This window comes from Salvelinus namaycush, chromosome 8, assembly GCF_016432855.1.
Source record: "Salvelinus namaycush isolate Seneca chromosome 8, SaNama_1.0, whole genome shotgun sequence".
In the NCBI taxonomy this organism is placed as follows: Eukaryota; Metazoa; Chordata; class Actinopteri; order Salmoniformes; family Salmonidae; genus Salvelinus; species Salvelinus namaycush.
This window is the reverse complement of record NC_052314.1, coordinates 22,347,826-22,371,350: the sequence shown is the minus strand read 5'-3', so window position 1 is coordinate 22,371,350 and position 23,525 is coordinate 22,347,826. Positions and strand designations below refer to the sequence as shown.

At 42.5% G+C, this 23,525-nt stretch overlaps 1 protein-coding gene across 2 annotated transcripts in view; it reads left to right on the top strand.

The window, feature by feature from the left end:
• LOC120052513 (FAS-associated factor 1-like) overlaps positions 1-23,525 on the top strand; it is an 87,779-nt gene that overhangs the window by 47,731 nt on the left and 16,523 nt on the right. The window contains exons 9-15 of one of the 2 annotated variants that reach the window (XM_038999467.1): positions 3,998-4,093; positions 4,205-4,331; positions 4,431-4,494; positions 4,611-4,692; positions 8,131-8,285; positions 15,444-15,580; positions 15,813-15,901. In XM_038999467.1, coding sequence (XP_038855395.1) covers positions 3,998-4,093; positions 4,205-4,331; positions 4,431-4,494; positions 4,611-4,692; positions 8,131-8,285; positions 15,444-15,580; positions 15,813-15,901 — 750 coding nt within the window. Of the gene's footprint in view, positions 1-3,997; positions 4,094-4,171; positions 4,332-4,430; positions 4,495-4,610; positions 4,693-8,130; positions 8,286-15,443; positions 15,581-15,812; positions 15,902-23,525 lie in introns of both variants that reach the window. The other variant, XM_038999466.1, reaches the window with a different exon arrangement.

Sequence of the window (23,525 nt, the reverse complement as noted above, 5' to 3'; positions counted from 1 at the left end):
TACATCTTGATTTACCCAGTTTATTAGTAGAGATTTACCATTTAAATAAATTATTACTGTTATGCATTTAGATTTGTTAACTGTCAATTTACTATATAATTGATTCATTAATAATGCATCTTGATGCAAAATCTTGATGATATTGAACTCAAGATCTGTCTGGATCAAGTGCCATTCTGTGACTTTGGCAAATATTATTTTTGGGGCCGTGGTATCATTTTGGTATCGAGCATCCGGATGGTATCGCATATCGTGATACTAAACCTGGTATAGGTATCGAAGTCAAAATTCTTAGATCGGGACAACACATGGGTACTGGGGTCCCATCACTTTCCTTAGCCTCTACCCTATCCCTTGGGGTTCAGCTGTATAGACAGTCTTTAACGAGTCCCTCCGCTGTGGTAGGTGACATTTACAGTGTCTATAGTTAGAAGGTTGTCCATAAACCATGAATATATATATTACCCATAACAGGCTGGATAAACTTTGCTTTCTTCTAACGATATCAGAAAATCTAAATGGTTTATCTGTGATTGCTGAACTTGGATCTATTTCTCCCTTGACTCCTCCTTTCAGTGGGGTCTGAAATTAACACCCTTGATAAAGATGACCAAAAAAATACTGTATATAAGATTGAATCGTACTATACCGGCTTCAACGCTCGTCCGATGTGGCAGGGCTTGCAAACTATTACAGACTACAAAGGGAAGCACAGCCGCGATCTGCCCAGTGCATCAAGCCTACCAGACAAGCTAAATTACTTCTATGCTCGCTTCAAGGTAAGCAACAGTGAAGCATGCATGAGATCATCAGCTGTTCCAGACGACTGTGTGATCACCCTCTCCGCAGCCGATGTGAGTAAGACCTTTTAAACAGGTCAACATTTACCAGGCCTCAGGACCAGACGGATTACCAGGACGTGTACTCCAAGCATGCGCTGACCAACTGGCAGGTGTCGTCACTGACATTTTCAACCTCTCCCTGTCTGAGTCTGTAATGCCAACATGTTTCAAGCAGACCACCATAGTCCCTGTGCCCAAGAAAGCGAAGGTAACCTGCCTAAATAACTACCACGTAGCACTCAGGTTGGTAGTCATGAAGTGCTTTGAGGCTGGTCATGGCTCACATCAACACCATTATCCCAGAAACCCTAGACCCACTCCAATTTGCATAGCGCCCCAACAGAGCCACAGATGACACAATCTCTTTTGCACTCCACGCTGCCTTTTCCCACCTGGACAAAAGGAACACCTATGTGAGAATGCTATTCATTGACTTCAGTGCAGCGTTCAACACCATGGTGCCCGCAAAGCTTATCACTAAGCTAAGGACCCTGGACTAAACACCTCCCTCTGTAGCTGGATCCTGGACTTCCTGATGGGCTGCCCCAAGGTGTGGTAAGGGTAGGTAACAAACACATCTGCCACGCTGATCCTCAACACGGGAGCCCCTCAGGGATGCATGCTCAGTCCCCTCCTGTAACTCCCTGTTCACTCATGACTGCATGGCCAGGCACGACTCCAACACCATCATGAAGTGTGCCTATGACAACAGTGGTAGGCCTGATCATGACAACGATGAGACAGCCTATAGTGAGGAGGTCAGAGACCTGGCCTTGTGGTGCCAGGATTACGAACTCTCCCTAGATGACTGTGGACCACAGGAAAAAAGGAGCACCGAGTACACCCCCATTCACATCGACGGGGCTGTCAAGCTTCAAGTTCCTTGGTGTCCACATCACCAACAAACTATCATGGTCCAAACACACTAAGACAGTCGTGAAGAGGGCACGACAAAGCCCTTCAGGAGACTGAAAAGATTTGGCATGGGTCCTCAGATCTTCAAAAAGTTCTACAGCTGCACCAGCGAGAGCATCCTGACTGGTTGCATCACTGCCTGGTATGGCAACTGCTTGGCCTCCAACTGCAAGGCACTACAAAGGGTAGTGCGTATGGCCCAGTACATCACTGCCATCCAGGACCTCTATACCAGGCGGTGTCAGAGGAAGGCCCTAACAATTGTCAAAGACTTCAGGCACCCTAGTCGGACTGTTCTCTCTGCTACCTCACTGCAAGCAGTACCGGAGCGCCAAGTCTAGATCCATGAGGCTTCTACCCCCAAGCCATAAGACTCCTGAACAGCTAATCAAACGGTTACCCATACTATTTGCATTGTCTCAGTATTTGAATTGTTTATTTTATACAGCCATTTTTGCTCCTTTTTATCAACGGTGTCAATCATTTCGGACCCCACTGTATATTTATACTGAAATAAATAAAGTATGTGGACACCCCTTAGTGGATTCTGCTATTTCAGCCACACCCGTTGCTGACAGCTGTATAAAACCGAGTGCATGGCCATGCAATCTCCATAGACAAACATTGGCAGTAGAATGGCCTTACTAAAGAGCTCAGTGACTTTCAACGTGGCACCGTCATAGGATGCCACCTTTCCAACAAGTCAGTTCGTAAAATCTCACTACCAAGTTCCAAACTGCCTCTGGAAGCAACATGAGGACAATAACTGTTCGTCAGGAGCTTCGGAAAATGGATTTGTATGGCCGAGCAGCCGCACACAAGCCTACGATCACCATGCGCAGTGCCAAGCGTTGGCTGGAGTGGTGTAAAGCTTGCCACCATTGGACTCTGGAGCAGTGGAAACGCATTCCCTGGAGTGATGAATCACGCTTCACCATCTGATAGTCTGATGGACGAATCTGTGTTTGGCGGATGCCAGAAGAACGCTACCTGCCCGAATGCATAGTGCTAACTTTAAAGTTTGGTGGAGGAGGAATAATGGTCTGTGGCTGTTTTTTGTGGTTCAGGCTAGGCCCCTTATTTCCAGTGAAGGGAAATCTTAATGCTACAGCATACAATGAATTTCTAGATGATTCTGTGCTTCCAACTTTGTGGCAACATTTTGGGGAAAACCCTTTCCTGTTTCAGCATGACAATCCCCCCTGTGCACAAAGCACGGTCCATACCGGTTAGGATTCCTGGTTTTCACACATGCGGCCTGGGTTCAACTCCGGGTATGGGAACGGCCTTTTGGGGCGGCAGGTAGCCTAGTGGTTAGAGCGTTGGACCAGTAACCGAATCCCCGAGCTGACAAGGTAAAAATCTGTCGTTTTGCCTCTGAACAAGGCAGTTAACCCACTGTTCCCCGGTAGGCCATCATTGTAAATAAGAATTTGCTCTTAACTGACTTGCCTAGTTAAAGGTTTACATTGTTTTTATTTTATTTTAATAATGGTTTGTTGAGATCGGTGTGGAAGAACTTGACTGGCCTTTACAGAGCCCTGTCCTCAACCCCATCGAAAAACTTATGGATGAATTGGAACGCCAACTGCAAGCCAGTCCTAATTGCCCAAAATCAATGTCCGACCTCACTAATGCACTAGTGGCTGAATGGAAGTATGTCCCTACAGCAATGTTCCAACATCTAGCGGAAAGCCTTACCAGATACCTGGAGGCTGTTATAGCAGGTCATGATTTTGTAATGAGACGTTCGACGAGCAGGTGTCCGCATACTTTTGGTCATGTATTGTATAAACGCAACATGCAACAATTTCAAAGATTTGACTTAATTACAGTTCATATAAGAAAATCAGGCAAATTGCACCCTCAACTTCAGAAATCTGTGGCATTGTGTTACGAAACTGCACATTTTATAGGGCATTCTATTGTCCCCAGCACAAGGTGCACCTGTGTAATGATCATGCTGTTTAAACATCTTTATGTCAGGTGGATGGATCATCTTGGCAAAGGAGAAATGTTCACTAACAGGGATGTAAACAAATGTGTGCGAAAAGTTTAAGAGAAAAGCTTTTTGTGCGCATGGAATATTTATGATTCTTTTTTTTTTTTAACACTTTACATGTTGCGTTTTATTTTTGTTCGGTGTATTTTAAAGGTTAAAATTGGAATGAATAGATAAAGTTCATTCAGATTTTTTGTTGTCAAATTTTTTTTCTGATCTCAGTGATTTCTATCCCTAGATGACACTAGCTGCCTCTGGAATCAGCTACCCCTGCCATCACCTCGGTGTGTGTCGAAGGTCCTCACCAGCCAACACCCAGGAGCCAACAGAAGAGGTAGAGAGAGAGACACACACACACACACACACACAGTTTATTTGGCCTGCTTTTACATTTTCTATTGTGTTTTGATAGGTCAACAATACTGAAGTGAATGTGTTTGTACAGTGCGCAGATGTTCACATGGTAAGTGACAGCGAAGGGGATGACTTTGAGGATGCATCTGAATTTGGAGTGGACGAATCAGAGATGTTCGGAATGGGGACTTCTACAGGCTGTCGGAAAGCCCCCTTGAGTACGTACCTCACTGAGTGTGATGCTGCCACTCGATTCAAAAAGCTTGATTTATTGTTTATCAATCTGTTATTAAGCTAATGCTTTTTACTCTCTGCAGTGCCAGAGAACACTGAAAATGAAGTTGATGCCTTACTGCACTTTACTGCTGAATTTACCACAAGGTAGGTTTTTAGTATTGTTTTATTGTTAGCATCGAAAGGGGTCTATGCTTCTCAAAAGATGTGGAAGTTTATGCATTCTTGCTTATTGATCTATCTCCTTTTTGTGTTTGCTGCAGGTATGGAGAATGTCATCCAGTGTTCTTCATTGGGACTTTGGAGGCTGCATCTCAAGAGGCCTTCTATGGCAAACCCAGAGATGTAAGTAACAATACAGGAGGAGCCTGTCTCGGTAGTATTATTTACAGGTTTACAGGACATGATACTAGATGACTGTTGTCAATGCTTATTTTTTTTTTTTACATGTTTGGAAGGTTTTTGAAATAAAAAGTTGGAGTGTTTGTTCAAAAAGAGCCACCATTTGATTCCTCTCATAAAGCTCATAAAATTTGTTTCACGACAGCTGCCGCTTTATTTTTAGCCCACAATTTTTCTTCATATTTCTGCTTTGTTCTTTTAACGAGGGTTGTATCAACTGACAGCTTGTGTGGATTACTGTCTTATTAGAATGGGAGAACACAGCAAGATGTTTGGGGGGTTTTGGACCATGAGGCAGAGGCTCGGTTGGCGTCTTGCCTGTCTCCCAGCTGATATCCTCTTCGCTAAGCCAGTGCAATATGGCCCACTCGCTGTGGATATCCTCTCTGTGGTGCAGCCGGAGACTGTACATTGTGTCAATGAAAATAAACCAATATGAAGGGACACATGCAGCTGACCCCCAGCTCTCTGCCTGTAGGCCTGGAGGAGATGAGACTGGAGAAACGCACACACATTTGACTCCCACTGATGTGACCATTGGCTGTCAACTATACCGAAACCTCCCCTCCCCAACCACCACCAGCGTCCTCTTGACAAAATTGGTCTAAATCGCTCCCTTCTTGTCATTGCAACTAGTTGTTCATTAAGTGGATATTGGAATGGTGCACATTTCAGGAGAAGGGGGGCAGTGGAGAAATTTTGCTCAGTCTCAAAGGCTGGCGGGCTAATCACTAAGTAAAACACTACATTTGATGAAGTGTTTCTGGAGGGGGAGATGCGCCTCAATCCAGCCTTAATGAAAATGCTTTGGGCTGCTGAGCCCTCCAGGGGATCAGCAGTAAGGCTCTTCAGACAGGCCACCCATCACTGCCAAGGCTCTTCTTAAATCCCCTTAACGGTGTGGTTAATCGGAGTAACCCTGCTCTCACTCACACAAAGACACGCATCAAAATTCATAGCAGAGGGTTTTATCACACTCAAGTATCCTCTTAAATCCCCCGTAGTTTAGCAAAAGAGCAATGAGGGGGAGAGAGGAGAAATCGATACCAGGTAGGGAAATGGATAAACATATTTTCATCCATCCCTCCCTGCTCTGGTGAAAGTGATCATTTTAGTGGCTTTTAATATTTTAATTGGCTTCTACTAGAACAGTTCCAGTCAGGTGAACTGAAGCCCAGCTGAATATTTAGACTATTAGTTTCAACTGTGTAAAGACTATTATTTTAATGCAATTCTACAATTGAATGCTATTGTTTTGTATTCACTCCATTTTTGACTAGTTATTGCGCCTAAATAAAAACATAAAATCAGAAGTGGTTAGACTATATATAGCTATTAATACAAAAATCCTGTTTTCAATCGGTTCAATCATGTACCTACCATCTGTTAAAGCGTTGATCTGAATGTGTGTTCTCAGTGTGTGAGGTCAGGGGAGCAGTAATTTGAGGTCTTCATTTTGAAGTGTTTGCTTTTCTTGAGGCTGCTGTGGATGATCACTTTTACCCGTTTCCTCCGCTCCTCAACACTGGATATAATTAAAAATGTCCTCCCACAACACAAGTACATAAACTGGCTGGCTGTCACAAATGAGATATGGTAGTGTGTTTATCAAGGGCCACAGTTATCAGGCAGGTGTATTTTTACCTTATCCTCTAATGACCCATACTACAGAAAATCATTTGTAAAACAAAACAAATGGCTTTTTTTTCACTGGTGTCTTGTTGCATTCTCATAACAATCCGTGTCTGTGTGACGTGGTTAAAGATGAGTTAGGTTCTACATTTTGTTCTCAGACTGGTCTTCATCTGCCAGTTGTCACTCTATTCAGCCCCCAGTGGAGCACCTGTGTGGGAGAATTCCTACTCATGTTGCAGATAATCATATGGTCCAGGCCGGACACAAAAAAACAGCCGTATGTGAGCTGAGCCCATTCTGCTTGCCAGCTCCTGGCCAACGGCTACCTGGTTCACATGGCTCTAGTCTACACTAAAGAGGAACAGACAGAGTGAACACTGACAGGGTGCTGTGTGAAAATCCCTACAGTCTGGCTCACAGAACGGATCGGTTTTCTCAAGCTTCTTCACTCTCCTCCTCTTCCCCTTCTCTGTATGGTGAACAGGTGGGATGATTCACACCAGTGGCTTTTGGGTCACTTTCTAGCTCGGGTTGAACCTAGTAATTTAGTTTTACAGGCGATTTGTCCCTGCTTAGAAATGCACTACAAAAGATGAAACGTGAAAGAAGATGGGGAACAGTTAGAGAAGACCGTTTAAGTAAAACGACGAAGTTTGTGATTGGGTGTTATTAGAGAAGAGGGCTTTTCCCTTTTCTTTACATAATGTATGTTTTTGAAACTACGGTTTGTGAAAATGTTCTCCGGAGACTTAGCACTTTCTATAAGTTGCAGAGGGACGAGTGTGTGCGTGTCCATGCGCCTATGTGCACGTATGTATAAGATAATGAGTGTGTGCGTGTCTCATTTCGTCTTTTGTGAGAGAAAAAAAAAAAACTCCTCTCAAGGCTGCATTTGCTTGTCTTCTCAGCATGAGTGTTTAATCTTTTCAGGGCGTTCAATTGGGCCACTGAATTAGCCCCAAGCTCCTTCCCGCTAGGAACCAGGGAGCTTATTCTAAACCTCTAATCGCTGAGCAAACACAGCAGTGCTCTCCCACTCCTTTTCTACACAGGCCACAATATAGCACAACTTTCTTTTTACTTTCCCTCACTTTTCTGCCTGTGTGGATTTTGCTTTTGGTATATACAGCAGCTCCTGAGAATTTAGCTCCTTCGAGTGTTGTAAGGAACATAGGGGGTTAGAAAGAAATTTGAGTGAGTGTTCTGTAATTTAGAGGGCTTTATTTCCTACATCATCCAAAAGAACCTTTTGTTTGTGGCTGTGTTTGTTTTTTAATGAGTTGTCAGTGAGTCTTGAGAATCTGTGGCTCATATGGTGTCTATCCATGGATTTAGAGCATTGTCAATATTGTCCGCTCCTGCTGTTAACCTGAGAAGGCCAATGGCATTTGGTGTAAAATAAAGTGATTTCTCTGTTTTTGTTTTCTCATTGGCCGCCTCAAAGGAAGTTTTATTTACTCCCTGTTCATTTGATTTTATGTGTTTTGCGTTTGACTGGTTTGGCCTTGTTGTCTGTGAAAGCAGTCTCTTTACTCGCGGTCTCCTGTCGAACGACGTGCGAAAGCTGTATTAAAACCTCTCCCTTCAATGATAATATAACGGGACTCTGAGCAAGGACACTTGTCTCCCCTTCCCAGTGCTGTGTTGGGTGAGGCCTCTGTGTTTCAGGGTCTGGCTGGTCATTAACTCATTGGCTTCTAAATCCTCACACCTCTAATGAAATACCTCTGCTGTCCGTTTCCACAGAGAAAACTGCTGGCAATCTACCTTCACAACGACGAGAGTGTGCTCGGCAACGTCTTCTGCTCCCAGATGATGTGTGCAGACTCCATAGTGTCCTATCTGAGCCAGAACTTCATCACATGGGCCTGGGATGTCACTAAAGAAGCTAACAAAGCCAGGTATGTCTAAGTATATGCCCTCATCACATCTCAGGAATCCACCCCTGGAGAACAGACTGAATATTAGAGAGTCTGAGAAGTGGATAATATTCAGCCCCCAGTCGCCAACTCCGCACCACCTTCTCTTTAACTCAAGCCCCTCTTCATCGGGAAGGGGGATGTGTGCTAACAAAAGCACTTGTGTTTGCAGTATGAGGCCCCAATTGGGCAATCTTAACTAATCTGCCTCAATGGAGGGTCAGTTCGAAATGAAGCTCACATGAAGTCTGCGTTGCCTGGGAGACCATATCTATTTACCCAAGGCTGAGGGAGTTGTCTTATCAACATGACAACAACTTTATCTCTCCTCCGTAACTTTACAACAGTTAGTTTCTGATTCACAGCAGATTCCAACTCCTTATTTCCACCTAGGCCGTGGCTGTTCCAGTATGTGACTCCTTGTGCTTAGCATTACCCAACTACCCAACTACACTCTCAAGCCCTCCACTCTTGACCCCAAAGCCAGGCTGGCCTCTCCCTGGCCTTGCTCTCCTCCTCTCCTAGTCAGGGGGGAGAATGAGGTAGCGGCCCAGGTGTGATGTGTCTGCTGTGGGGAGGATGGAGGAGGAGTGAGGGCCCGGCCGGTAGCCAGATGGAGGTTTGATTGGGGCACAGCAGCAGCCTCTTGCTCCGCGGCAGGCCCTAGATTTTCCTTCCACTAGACTTCAGGGCTAAGCCCACCCCCTGGTAGGAGGCGTTTACGAAAGACCGGGGGTGAGGCTCAGACACTGACCTCACTCCTTTTTTATTTCCTTTAAGGATATTCCTTCCCTCATTCTGTACCCTTTCTCCCTTTGCTTCTTGCTTTTTGCTCCCAGCTGAGCCTTTTTATTGCAGATTAAAGGCAAGCAACATCTGGAGCTGTTTTCCCCACGTTCTCACGCACTCATCTCTGCACCAGTATCCCTGCTCATTGTAAATATGGTATTGGATCTGACCCTGTATAATAGCGTCTTACTTCTCGTGTTCTTATTTTTATTTATGTTTTTGTTCTGCCTAATGTTATTTTTTTTGCTACATTGATAATGATTATTGCTTTGTTGGGTTTGGAGCTTGCAAGAAATGCATTTCACTGTGACATTAACACTTGAAACTCTTAGGTTAATCCTGAGTCACTGATGATGGGCATGAGTCGCAGTGACTAACTATTAAGAAGGTATCCTAATTTCTAGGGCCTCATAGCGTAAAATGAGCCAGTTAGGTTGCCTCTGTATTATCACAGTCCTCCTCTAAGTTTAGGTATTAATTATTATGCAAAAGGCCAGATCTGCTGAAAACATGCCAATTGTCACCCATGGGAAATGTCTCTGAAATACCACATGGACACTGAACCGCATACACAGCAAATATTGAACTTATTTATGAATAAATGTACTCAAACGACATCTTTCAGATTGTTATCTATGTTTGTTTTGCTTTTGATTCTATGTTTTGTGTTTTGACTGCCCACTTTCATACCACATCTCGTCTATTTTAATGCATCGTATGGTGCTGTACTGATCAAAAATGGAATTGAACTCATTATTCAGCACATTACCAGTGAAGGTTATGGTGCAGTCATCCGACTTCTTCATAAGCTCTGTGTATTCAAAACAAGAGAATATCCGGAGAAATTCAATTTTCCATTCAACACGTCTGCACAGAAAGTGTGTTTTGTGTGAGTAGCGTCTGGTTCCTATTCCACGTGATTGACTAAAGCACACCTGGAGAGCTTGTTGGCTGCTCACTGGGGTGGGGTGGCAGCAGTCTCTCAAGATCTCACGCATGACTGATGTAAAGATGTGAACCTTACAGTCCAAGGAAACATGAACATTTTGTGCAGAGATAGTGAGCTGATTTAGAGCCTCTTTACACTACTTTGACGACGCCACCTACACAGAACAAAAATATAAACGCAGCATGTAAAACGTTGGTCCCATGTTTACTTAGCTGAAATAAAAGATCCTAGAAATGTTCCATACGCACACAAATATTATTTCTCATTGTTGTGCACAAATCTGTTTACATCCCTGTAAGTGAGCATTTCTCCTATGACAATATAATCCATCTACCTGACAGGTGTGGCATATCAAGAAACTGATTAAACAGCATGGTCATTTCACACGTGCACCTTGTGCTGGTTACAATAAAAGGCCACTCTAAAATGTGCAGTTGTCACACAACACAATTTAATTTAATGTTACTTTCGCTACCATAAGCTGCCGCCAACGTGGTTTTATAGAATTTGACTGTACGTCCAACCGGTCTCACAACCGCAGACCACGTGTAACCGTGCTAGCCCAGGACCTCCACTTCCGGCTTCTTCACCTGTGGGATGGTCTGAGACCAGCCACCCGGACAACTGATTAAACTGTGGGTTCGTACAACCAAAGAATTTCTGCACAAACTGTCAAACCATCTCAGGGAAGCTCATCTGCATGCTTGTCGTCCTCACCAGGGTCTTGACCTGACTGCAGTTCGGTGTTGTAACAGATTTCAGTGGGCAAATGTACACCTTTTGATGCCCACTGGTACGCTGGAGAAGTGTGCTCTTCACGGATGAATCCTGGTTAAATGTACCGGACAGAAGTATGGCGTCATGTGGGCGAGCGGTTTGCTGATGTCAACGTTGTGAACAGAGTGCACCATGGTGGGGTTATGGTATGGGCAGGCATACTGTAAGCTACGGACAAAGAACACAATTGCATTTTGTCGATGGCAAAATTCCGTGACGAGGTCCTGAGGCCCAGTGTTGCGGCATTCATCCGCCGCCATCACCTTATGTTTCAGCAATGACCTGGGGAGTAGTTACAGGGGAGAGGGGGAGGAATGAGCCAATTGGAAGCTGGGTATGATTAGGTGGCCATCCCCACATACCCCCCTCTGAGTGGTACAAGGTAAAGGCACCACATGTCCCTGTAAGAATTACCTTAATACCAGAAGACAGCATTTCTTTTCTCTGTGAGCCAAATTGAAAATGAAAGGATTTCAAAATATCCAGACATTTGTGAATTATTGCATTAATTAAGAAACTGTGCAACACTATATGCAATATGGTTTAGATGAGAAGCTCCTGTATAGTTTGAATTGTTATCCTTATTTTGTTTGTCTATACATTATGACATTTATGGTATGCGAATAGCTGCACTCGCACTTGAAGCAGTAATGTTGCTTTGGCCACAACACATCCAAGGTACACTTGGGCGATCTACCGTTTTATAGGGTATACCAAGGTATGATTTTCAATACAAAAATCTGTTTTTATTTTGGTGTGAGGGCACCCCCGCCTTGCAGCGGCTGTTGGTGTGCGTGCTATACGTTCTATAGAACTATAGAAAATCTAAGATGTGTCAAATAAATGATATCCAGCTCAGGGCTCCAGCTATGCATTTGGTTTGCTAATTTGTTAGCTAAGGGACTAGATGTCAAGATCAAGCTTATTGGTTACAGAAGATACATTCAATCCCCTCCTGGATCAAGATCCCTGTTGCCTAAATAGTTTTGAGCAAAAATTCTGCCCCTTTATTGCATATTCGGTAATACCTTATACCCTGGTATGGTACAGAAATGGTATGAAAATCTGGATACCGCCCAACCCTAGAGGTGTTCAGTCCTACGGTCCTGCCTTTAGTGATGAGCTTAGAGGGCACTATGGTGTTGAACGCTGAGCTGTAGTGAATGAACAGCATTCTCACGTAGGTGTTCCTCTTGTCCAGGTGGGATAGGGCAGTGTGGAGTGAAGTAGAGATTGCGTCATCTGTGGATCTTTTGGGGCGGTTTCCAAATTGGAGTGTGTCCAGGATGATGGTGTTGATGTGAGCCATGACCAGCCTTTGAAAGTGTTTCATGGCCACAGATGTGAGTACTACGGGGCTGTAGTCATTTAGGCAGGTTACCTTGGCATTCTTGGGCACAGGGTCTGCTGGTCTGCTTGAAACATGTAGGTATTACAGACTGTGTCAGGGAGAGGTTGAAAATGTCATTGAAGAAACTTGGCACCTGGTCAGTGCATGCTTTGAGTACCTGTCCTGGTAATCTGTCCTGCCCTGAGCCCTTGTGAATGTTAACCTATTTAAAGGTCTTACCTTACTTACTCTTGTTGGCTACAGAGAGTGAGATCACACAGTTGTTCAGAACAGCTGGTGCTCTCATGCATGCTTCAGTGTTGCCTGCCTTGAAGCGAGCATAGAAGGCGTTTAGCTCTCGTCACTGGGCAGCTCGCGGCTTGGTTTCACCTTGTGATCGTTTGCAAGCCCTGCCACATCCGACGAGCGTTAGAGCTGGCATAGTAGGATTCGATCATAGTCCTGTATAGATGCTATGCTTGTTTGATGGCTAGTCGGAGGTCGTGGTGGGATTTCTTATAAGCGTCCAGATTAGTGTTCCGCTCCTTGAAAGTTTAAGCGCTTGCCTTCAGCTCAGTGCGTATGTTTTCTGTAATCCAGTGCTTCTGGTTGGGATATGTACGTACGGTCATTTCTGGGATGGCGTCATCAATGAACTTATTAATGAAGCCTGGGACTGTGGTCGTCAACTCAATGTTATCGGATGAATCCCAGAGCATATTCCAGTCTGTGCTAGCGAAATAATCCTGTAGTGTAGCATTCGCCTCATCGGACCACTTCCGTATTGAGTGTGTCACTGGTACTTCCTGTTTGGTTTTTGGTTGTAAGCAGGAGGATAGATTTATGATAAGATTTGCCAAATTGCAGGCAAGGGAGAGCCTTGTTTGGGTGTCTGTGTGTGGAGTAAAGGTGATTTAGAGTTTTGTCACCAAGATGCACATGCTGGTAAAATGCTGGTAAAAATCTGATGTTGAAGAGATGTCATTAGACATATTTTTTTCTAATGTAAATCCACCCTTCAAACCTGTAACTCTACCAAACCACCCCAAAAATACGTTTCTTTAGGACCTTCGTAGGAGCGTTGTTAAATATCAGAACAGGTTACCAAAACCATCGTTAGTAAAGTTTCCCTTGAAAACCCTTGTTATGTATTCACTGCCTCAGACCACTCATAGAACAGCTAAGTGCGTTTTTGGGTGGGTGCTTTTTTTGCCCTTCCGCCTCACTTTATACACCGAAGATATCTGCGAAACAGAAAATCATGATGTTCATCTGTCTTTCTGTGACCACTAATGACTTAAGAACTAATGTGACTACAAATACAAAGTTGCCATTTTCTTTTAGCATTTGTTAAACAAGTGAAGGATGAAAAAGATGCTTCAAATAAAAACCGAGATGAGTACATAAATAGCTACATACGCCTATATAAATAAGTCATATTAAAATGTCATGTTAATTCAGTTGAGTTATATTTTGCTAATTTTAGGCTACTGTTGGTCATTTTATCTTCAATATATTTCATGATGTGTAACAAGGTGCGCAATGATGTGCCAAATCTGGATTTTTACTAAGCATTAGAATAAACCACCTCAATATTTGAGACATCTCTAGGAGCTGATCTGTCGTCAGTATTGTGGAATAATTCTAATGTTAAGGTAAAATTTGAATGGAGACAGCTGATACGAGAGCAGCGCTGCATTTTATTTAGATCCTATCAGTACTGACACAAGCCTCAACGACGCACTTAGCTAACATTCTGTCTGCATGGTGTTTTGGGAAACGCATGTTATCTTCAGCCGTTGTAGGAAAGATGCATCGTTAACACACTCCTAATCCTTACTTCCTAGCCTGAGACGACACAATTTTCATCCTTCATATATGATGCTGTGTCAGTACTTGTTATTGTGCATCATATGTAGAAACCTTTTCTTAGCTTTTGGTTTACAAACTCAAGAGTAAAAAAAATCAAGCATTAGCCGTGTATGGTAGGTGTAAAAAAAGAAAGAAAAAAAGGCTGTATTGTGTCCGATTACATAGTTGGTTCCTTGAAACAGGTTTTTACTGTTTTGGTTTGACTCCTGGGGTGTTTGATTGATTGGAACAAAAGGAGGTTGTTGTTTAAGGGAATTAAGATTGGGTTTCTCTGAAGGCCCTGATGATTGTTCCCAAGTCCTTGGTGACAGGTTAGAATTACCCCTTTCCATTATTTTGGCCTGGCCATGGTTAGGCCTTTTCAGGGCCCTCTAGAGCAGGGACAAGGACAGGACATGGACATCATCTTAACTTCACTGTGTAAGGGGGAGAACCCCTCTCCTTAACCACAGTAGAATGGACAAAAGACGAGTCAGCCGCATCGTCAGAACTCATGAGCAACTACATGAGCTATTTGGTGTTGACTTAGGGTTAGAGTAATGTTGGGGTTAAGGATTGTGGTGGAAATTACCTTGTTTCTCCTGGAATGCTGATGGAGATTGGTGCTCATGCTTCCCATGGTTAAGCATTGAGCCACCGTTGTTCCATTGCACAGTTTGAAAAGTAATGCAACTAGCTCTCTCAACTTTGAATTCATGATTAATGAGTAGCAACCACGCCCAGACCACTCACTCCATCCCTCTCCTCTCTGACCTCATCCTCCACCCATTCCATTACTCCTCTATTTTACCAGCCAGTTATTAAAGTGGATCTTATTAAAAGGCGAGTGAAAAAGCGAATCTATATTTGCATTCAGTCTATAGCGATTCATTAATATTATGACATTTACAGTGAGCTTCGAGGGCCTGCCTGCTACCCTTTTCATTCTTGTGAAATGTTAATTTAAAGTTCTGTCTTTGTAATGGAATAAGAAATCCTCTCTGCCCTATCAATTCATCACCACTGGTGGGGAATACTAATTTGTCTGCCTGGCTTATTTAGACAGGGACCTCTCCTGGAAGATAAGGCAGAATTGGTTTTAAAGTCCTTAATGGAAACCTCCACCCAAAAACTAACTTTTGGTATTTGCTTCATTAGTCCATTGTTGACATAGTCAACCCTGTATAGGGATGATTTCATATCTTGAAAGCTTGAGTGCCGACAAGCAAAACATTTGATGCAAAATGCATCGTACATGGATGATTTCATATCTTAACTTGAGTGCTGACAAGCAAGATATTTTGGGACTACGTCAACAATGGACTAATGAAACAAATACCAAAAGAGTTTTTGGGTGGAGGTTTCCTTTACTGCTGTGAGCGGTGTACCTCATTCAAGTGCTGTTCATGTGGGAAAATGTCTGTCCCATCTTTTCCTTTCCCAGACTACTCACTATGTGCACGAGGCACTTTGGCAGTGTGGTGGCACAGACGATTCGGACATACAAGACAGATCAGTTCCCCCTCCTCCTTATTGTCATGGGAAAGAGGACATCAAATGAAGTTTTAAATGTTATTCAAGGTAATGACTGCATAAATCTCAACAATATCAATGGGTTGAAAAATCACATTCTGGTTGAAAATACGTCTTGGAGAGCTCTATGTTCAACCAAATTACTTTGTGACCCTCTGATAATGCTGAAATAGTAATGTATTTGTGTGAATACTTTTTTTTTTTTTTACCACAAAAGACATTTTTAAAATTGTATTTCTTAAATGTCTTTTTTTTATTATTTTTTTACTATTCTTTCAAGGCAACACGACAGTGGATGAGTTGATGATGAGGCTAATGGGTGCAATGGAAATCTTCACAGCTCAGCAGCAAGAGGACATCAAGGATGAAGTATGTATGAGAGGAACTCTGAAAGCACACAGAGGAACAGAGTTAAGTGGGAGTAGATGTTTGAAATGTAAGCCATTATTAGGCCATGGCCACTGAAATATACCATGATTTGTTTCATCACAGGAGGCCAAGAGGGAGCCAATTATTGTGCCATTTGAGCCGATCTCTTATAATTATGCCATAGTTTGTCCGGGAGCTAAATGGGGACATGCTGAGACAAATCGGAATGCATTGTGACTGCCACCAGCTCCACTTAGGGCCAAGGCAAAGAATACATACTCTGAGAGGCCCTTTATCTGGGTCAGGGGAGCGAAAGCACAATTCATTTCCCTCCCATTTTGTTTTAGTTTACTGTGCCTAAGATCGTCACAATGGGAGCAGGATACAAACTCTTCTCTCTTTCACCCTTCTCTGTCTATTGCTGCTTTAATCCAATAGAAACTTGACAAACAAACTTCACTCTGAGAAGAAAGCAGTGAAACAGAGGCGGTATTCTTTCATGTGAGGACAGGAATGTGGGGACAGTATGGAGGGGGTCCCTCTGTGTCAAAGACATTCACCTGACCTCATGAACGCTCTCTTTTCTGTGTCACAATGAATGGATTTATTTAACCATTCTCTCACTTTAGCAGATATTTGCTCAACATCCAATAACCAAAGAAATGCATTCTTTAGGTAGTCCTCCTAAGCTGACTACACTAGACCATGCTTTCTCAGGCATACAGTTTGTGTTGTTAGTGATTACAAATGACTCCATACCTTGTTTCTTTGTACTGTATTAACCTCTCATTAATCAGCAGTCCGGAAGAGATGACGTGTCATCAAGCTCAGTCCAATGTGCTCAATACTTAGCGTAAACTTGTCGCTGCGAGATGTCTTTGAATACCAGTACACATTCTCTCTCACTGACTTGTCTTTAGACCTTTCACTCTTGTTGATGGGATATAGATTTAGAGAATGAAATGGTCACACGGTGGTTTCTGTTTCTGAGATGAAAGGCATCTGTAGCAGTGTTTTATAGTAGATTAAAACTGGAGATTGTCTCATGTTCTTCAGCAGCACTAGGCCTGGCTGGCTGGCTGGTTGACTGTCTTTCTCATTCCTCGACTGTCACATCATATGATGAGTTAGACTCCCACGGTGTTGTAACAATACTAGTTTAGTGACCTTTCAGTGGTTGATTTAGTTTTGTTACAGCATCTCAGTCACGGGAATCATCATTAGTGTTTTGCACACAGCCAAGGGGGTAACTGTACGTGAGCCGATGAGTGTTGACACTTCTGTCTGTAACTGTGATTCCTATTAGGTTCTCATTGGATGCCTACCCTTTCAGAAAAATCCTTAAGACCAATAAGAAACAAGTGGAATGTACGCTATGTGCACATGTCACCAAGCTGTATGTCCTGTGTGACCAGACTGGATGCTACAGTAATATGCTCCAGTTAGAGATGTATGAATAATTGACTAACAGGTTTTCATGGGGAGAAGCTCAGTTGAATGCCTTGCTATTGTCTTCGTAGATGCAAAGCAAATATGACAGCTTTTGCTGTGAACAGAAAATCTGTTATTAAATTAGCATACCATACAATTTGATTCTTAAATAATGAAAATGGCCTTTATGGGTCAGTCTTTTAATTCAACAGTTCTCTTCTTGAATAGCTTTTCAATTTGGCATATTAGAATGTTTCTGTTCATTATAAGAAAAGTAAGTCATTTTCTGTCAGAATTGGCACCTTGACAAGCCATCTGTCTCCATAACAGTCACTGGTTGTGATAATTACACATGCCTGTCGGGATTGAGGGAAATGTGAAGTGATAATGTCACAAATCAGGAGAACAAATTATCATGAGTGGGTAATGTAAGATAGTGATTAATAACCTTAGGAATCTGAAACCACATCCTGTAAATTCCAGACCCTGTCTCTGCTGTGAGGTGAACTTGTCACTCCTAGTGCTCATCTGTTTCTCAAACATTAGAAAGCGCAATGACTTGCTAAATCACTTGACTACATGTACAATCTCATTGCTAAATATTTAACTATTTTGACACATTCGTAGGCTCAGTGGGCCAATATTAGTCAAATGCATTAGTACAGTATGTCACCATTTGGACCAGAGAGTTCAAGCAGAGGTCTCCTCAGGCGTTTCACATTGACAAGCGTTAAGGAGGTTTTCTCGAGATATTCTCGAGCGGTATCGATTGTCAAGAGACATTATTGTAATGTAAAAAAGTAATTTCAAATGCTACCTCCGGAGGTCGCGCACGGCACTCGCCCGAGTGTTGCCCCCCCTCCACGCAGGACAGTGTAAACATAATTGTCTCTTTCAGCCCAACACTCCTACATTGTAAATCGTAATAGCAGAGCAATGTTTTTGAAACTGATGAAATGTATAGGCATTTTCCTTATATTAGAGACTTGTTAAAAAAAAAAAATGTTTTTTTTAAAATTGCAGTAAAAGACGGTTAATCTGAAATTGACTCTAGCTTTAAGGGAATATCAAAACACGTCATTTATTTCAATGCAAAAGTGAGCAAAACACAAGCATCAACTCCATAGTGAATTAACTACTTTTTCAGTTGCAATTAGCTTTTTTTCATGTAATCATTTGCATGATATTGATGAAATTAAGCTAGGTTTGTTCCACTGGATGCCAAAAAGCAATCTAGCAATTGTATTATTGGCTGACATTAGCATTCAACTAACTAGCTAGCTAACATAGCCATTGTCTTACATCAGAGAGCGCGTTGATTCTGCCTACACGGTGGAGGGACAAGCGTCGGGGAGTGACGCCATCTGACGTGAGACAATGTAACTTAGCTTGCAAGTTATGTATGTGAGGATAATGCAGACATTTTGTTTAGTTTGCTATCTAGCTCTGTATAATATGAATGACTCTGTATGATAACATCACAGATAGAACAATGAGCCAGATATTTCACAGGATGTATAAGTGTGAAGCATCCGGTTGGCGTTTCCACTCACTACCAAATATGGTAATGAGAGGAAGCCCAGTGGCGCCAGTGGGAGAAGATGGAGCGAGATGGATTTTGGTCGACATTATGCAAATGTTCTCACCGATGATACATTTTATCTCAATAGTTTTCTGTTCCCAAAACTATAATATGTTAGAGTGAACTATGCATTGTGTTCTTTAGAAGGAGTGCAAGGGCGAATTGAGTTATTGTGCACTTCAGAGTAGGCGTTCCCTAATGGAAATATGCAAATACATCCTAGAACGCGCCAATAGGATCTCGCTAGCTCGGGCTTGGCTCTGCCCCCCTCCTTGCTTCTATTGCTCACTTTGACTAATTTGTTCCCACTGGAAACAGCCTGTGCTCTATCCTGGGTTAGTTATAAAAAATCTTTGATAACCGTTCTTGAACTTAAATTTTTGCTATTTGAGAAAATTATGTTAGCTAACGTAAGCTAGCTAGCAGCTATGCCCCTTTGGCTGTTTGTCTTACAGCTAAACTTATGAGTGTATGGACAAGGAAATAACCATTGAAATGCTTGTGTATTGTTGCATTATTCAGTGTGTGATATGGTAGATGCTAGGGTTGGGTGGAATGCATATTTCCATATCGTCATACCGTCCTTCTCTCATCCCGGGATTTATGGTGTTACCGGTTTAGTACACAAAGGGGCGCCAAAAACACCATTGTGCAAAATTAGCACAAGTAATAGCGAATTTCCATGGAGGCTGCTAGCTAAATATGCTAACGAGTGCAAACTAATTGTAAAGTCAGGCAATCCAGCTCATAAAGTTATACATATGGAGGTAGGAGTTACCAAATGTCATTTTTGGACATTTACAAATGAATGTGAATGAAAGATATTATGCACATGTACAAAGTTTTGCCTTATGCTTGTCTGAAGGAAGAACAGTACTGTGTACACGCTGTGTCTGTGTGGAGTTGCTAGGGCAACAGGCCTGCCTGCCTGCTCTGCTCATAGAAGATAGGGAGGAGCAGACAGGCCCAGAACAGAGAGGAGAAAAAGTGCAAGGAAATCAAGCTGCAGTGGCAGCTGTACAGAACTCATCCAAAGGGTTTTGACTACTCAAATACTAACACAATATGATGCCGCGTCACCTTATTAATTCAGCCACTTACTTAGGTAACTACCAAGTTAAACTTAAGGGCCGCGTTAACTTCTTTGTGATACCCCCCCTTCTCTCAATTTCCGCCTGAAGACATACCCAAATCTAACTGTCTGTAGCTCAGGCCCAGAAGCAAGGATATGCATATTCTTGGTATCATTTGAAAGGAAACACTCTGAAATTTCTACCACCGTAGATCTGGTAGAAGAAAATACAAGGAAATAAACATACGTTTTCTGTTTTTTATTGTTGCATCATCTTTCAACTGAACAAGAACAGCCAAACATTCAGATATGATGCTGGGGATAATTTCAATGCAGAACAGAGGAGGGCAACACTATTTGAAAAAAGTTTCAGAATGATATCTTCAGGAATGAGTGAGCTACATGTCACCCACTGATAATCACCCAGGTGTCCAAATGTGGCCAAATTGGTACAGTGATACATTTTGAACTAAATGACTACAGTGGGGCAAAAAAGTATTTAGTCAGCCACCAATTGTGCAAGTTCTCCCACTTAAAAAGATGAGAGAGGCCTGTAATTTTCATCATAAAAAATCCAGAAAATCACATTGAATTTATTTGCAAATTATGGTGGAAAATAAGTATTTGGTCACCTACAAACAAGCAAGATTTCTGGCTCTCACATACCTGTAACTTCTTCTTTAAGAGGCTCCTCTGTCCTCCACTCGTTACATGTATTAATGGCACCTGTTTGAACTTGTTATCAGTATAAAAGACACCTGTCCACAACCTCAAACAGTCACACTCCAAACTCCACTATGGCCAAGACCAAAGAGCTGTCAAAGGACACCAGAAACAAAATTGTAGACCTGCACCAGGCTGGGAAGACTGAATCTGCAATAGGTAAGCAGCTTGGTTTGAAGAAATCAACTGTGGGAGCAATTATTAGGAAATGGAAGACATACAAGACCACTGATAATCTCCCTCGATCTGGGGCTCCACGCAATGGTAGGATTGCGTGGAGTGGTAGGATCAGTCAGTGGTAGGATTATTTTTTGTGGGGGGGGGGGGGTTGAGATGGTTTGTCCTCGGGGTTTCGCCTGCCATTTCAGTTCTGTTATACTCACAGACATTATTATATATACAGTTTTAGAAACTGGAGTGTTTTCTATCCAAATCTAATTATATGCATATCCTCTCTTCTGGGCCTGAGTAGCAAACAGTTTACTTTGGGCACGCTTTTCATCCGGATGTCAAAATACCGCCCCCTATCCCAAAGAAGTTAAGCGAGCGGGTTGGTGGGTCGCGGCTTGGTGGGTCATGTTTCGTAGGAATATATGTGTGTGTTTTACAATACACTGCTTATAGTTTCCTTCATCATTTTGACACAACTGTCAAATCGCGGGAATTCCTATCGCTGTCCTTGGTTCTGAATTCGCTTGTAGCCTAGGCTATTTTCCTATTTGTTTACCTTTCACGTGGTAGTCACTAACATGCGATGGTCAATAGCGATGGTAGGCTAATGTTATTATAACGTTTGTGCAATGTCCAAATCCATGGCTCGAACATGCAGTGCGTTGAATAGTTCCATATTGAAGCCAATAAAATAGAAAAACTAGATTTGCTACATGTTTGTTATATCTAGGACTATTGTAGGGTTAGTGTATATAAATAATAAACTATATTCAATTGATAGGACAAACATCCATGCCTCCTGCCAAAGAGCTCTTAGGCCTACATGTGCGCACATATAATGACGTTCATGGAACAAGAGATGCGATTTATGTTATGCTTCTGACCCGATCCTATTTAGAATTATTGTTGTTTAGTTCTAAGAAACAGATTGTTTTTGGTTAATTGGATTTACAACAAACCCATGAACGGTGAATAAGTTTGAGAATGTACATGGCTTGAATAAAATGCCATTTCAAATGCCATTTCCCTTTCTCTTTTTATTGGATCTTTGTCCAGCTCCTGTGAAACGTTTGGATGTGTAAAACCCTCCGTAGTCTAAGTTGCCTTGTCTGTATTATGCAATTATGGTGCCTGTAACTGTATTTATACACACAGCCTTGTTTTATTAGAATTTGATTAGAATTATGCATTCTTTTTAGGCCTTATCAATAGCATAGTGAATCTAATCTTGCTTATTGACTACGTTTGGCATGTCCATGTCCAGACTGCAGTTTACAGTAGGCCTAGCCCCTGTGATTGCTGTAGCCTATGTTTAACCATGTATTTATGTAATGAAGCAATGCAATTAGAACAATATGGACAATGCTATTTAACGAACTGGCTTGTAACGGACTAACATTCGATTTTAGAGTCGATGACAATGCAATGCATTGGACCGTAAATACACAACTTGAAGCAACCACATATTTAGCAATGGAGCACGTTCTGATTGGCCAGTGAGGGGCCAAGCCTCGACACACCCACAACTTGTTTATTAATCAAAACCTAGTCCTTTCTCGCTACTGCGCCCATAATTACTGTTGTGAAAATAGCAAAAATATTTCTGACACACCCCTGAACCGGTAACTCTACCTCCAGCACTAAGATTTACCGTTGCGTTAGGTGTGTTGAAATAGAACCCATTATGTACATTTCGCCCCGATACCTCTACTTTTACTCTCTTCAATGGGAGTAAGCTCTCAGGGTGTTGCTGTACTCTGACGTGAACCCAAAGCCTCCACCACGTCTCCCATCCCAGGCCGGAATGACTTGTTCCTGTACCTGATGGTCGCCCCATTGCCAGCGTTGCTGCCCCAGACTGCTTTGAACTCACACCTATTCACTATCTGTGGCTGTCCTGATCTGCTCTCCCACTCCTCTGTGGACAGACCCAGACACTACAGACATCTGCCAACATCACACTCACATTCCTCACTGACTGACGTGCCTGGGAGGTAGACAGGAGCAGAGCCAAAAAGATACTTTCACACACATTACAGCAACCTTCACTGCTTCAGCCACGCCTACTTGTGGTTGTCTGTTTAGTTAGTTATTTTAACTGCAAATGATGTGTTCATCAGCAGGAAAACATTCAGTTTGTTATAGTGTAATCCTTTTGATTGCTTTTACTTTCAGATACAAAGTAGTTGTATTGTACACCATACAATACTCTGTAGATAATTGAAGAAAGGCACCATGTCTTGTTCATTGTGAGTGGTACCTCAACAGTTAAACCATAGTTTTATTTTGTTTGTTTCATGATATTTCATCAAAGGTAATGAGCACAATAAAGAGCGTAATCATTTACAGTAACTGTTATTTTGTGACTGGACGACTGCGTTTACAATAAGTGATCCATTATTATTTTGTACTCAACCCTGCTACTACAGTGTCTGTAGGATAAAGGGGAAAATGTGTCCTTTTCATTTTCAGACTTCAATACGACAGCTGACCACTCCCCCTGCCCAGCGCACAAACCCCACAAATTATAATAGCGTCACCTTTTCACATCTTTGACACAAAGTCCAGCGTTCAGAAAAGAAAATGTAGTCTCCCAAGCTCCAAAACAAATGCCAGTGCTGACACAATGGAAACAGTTATTTTTC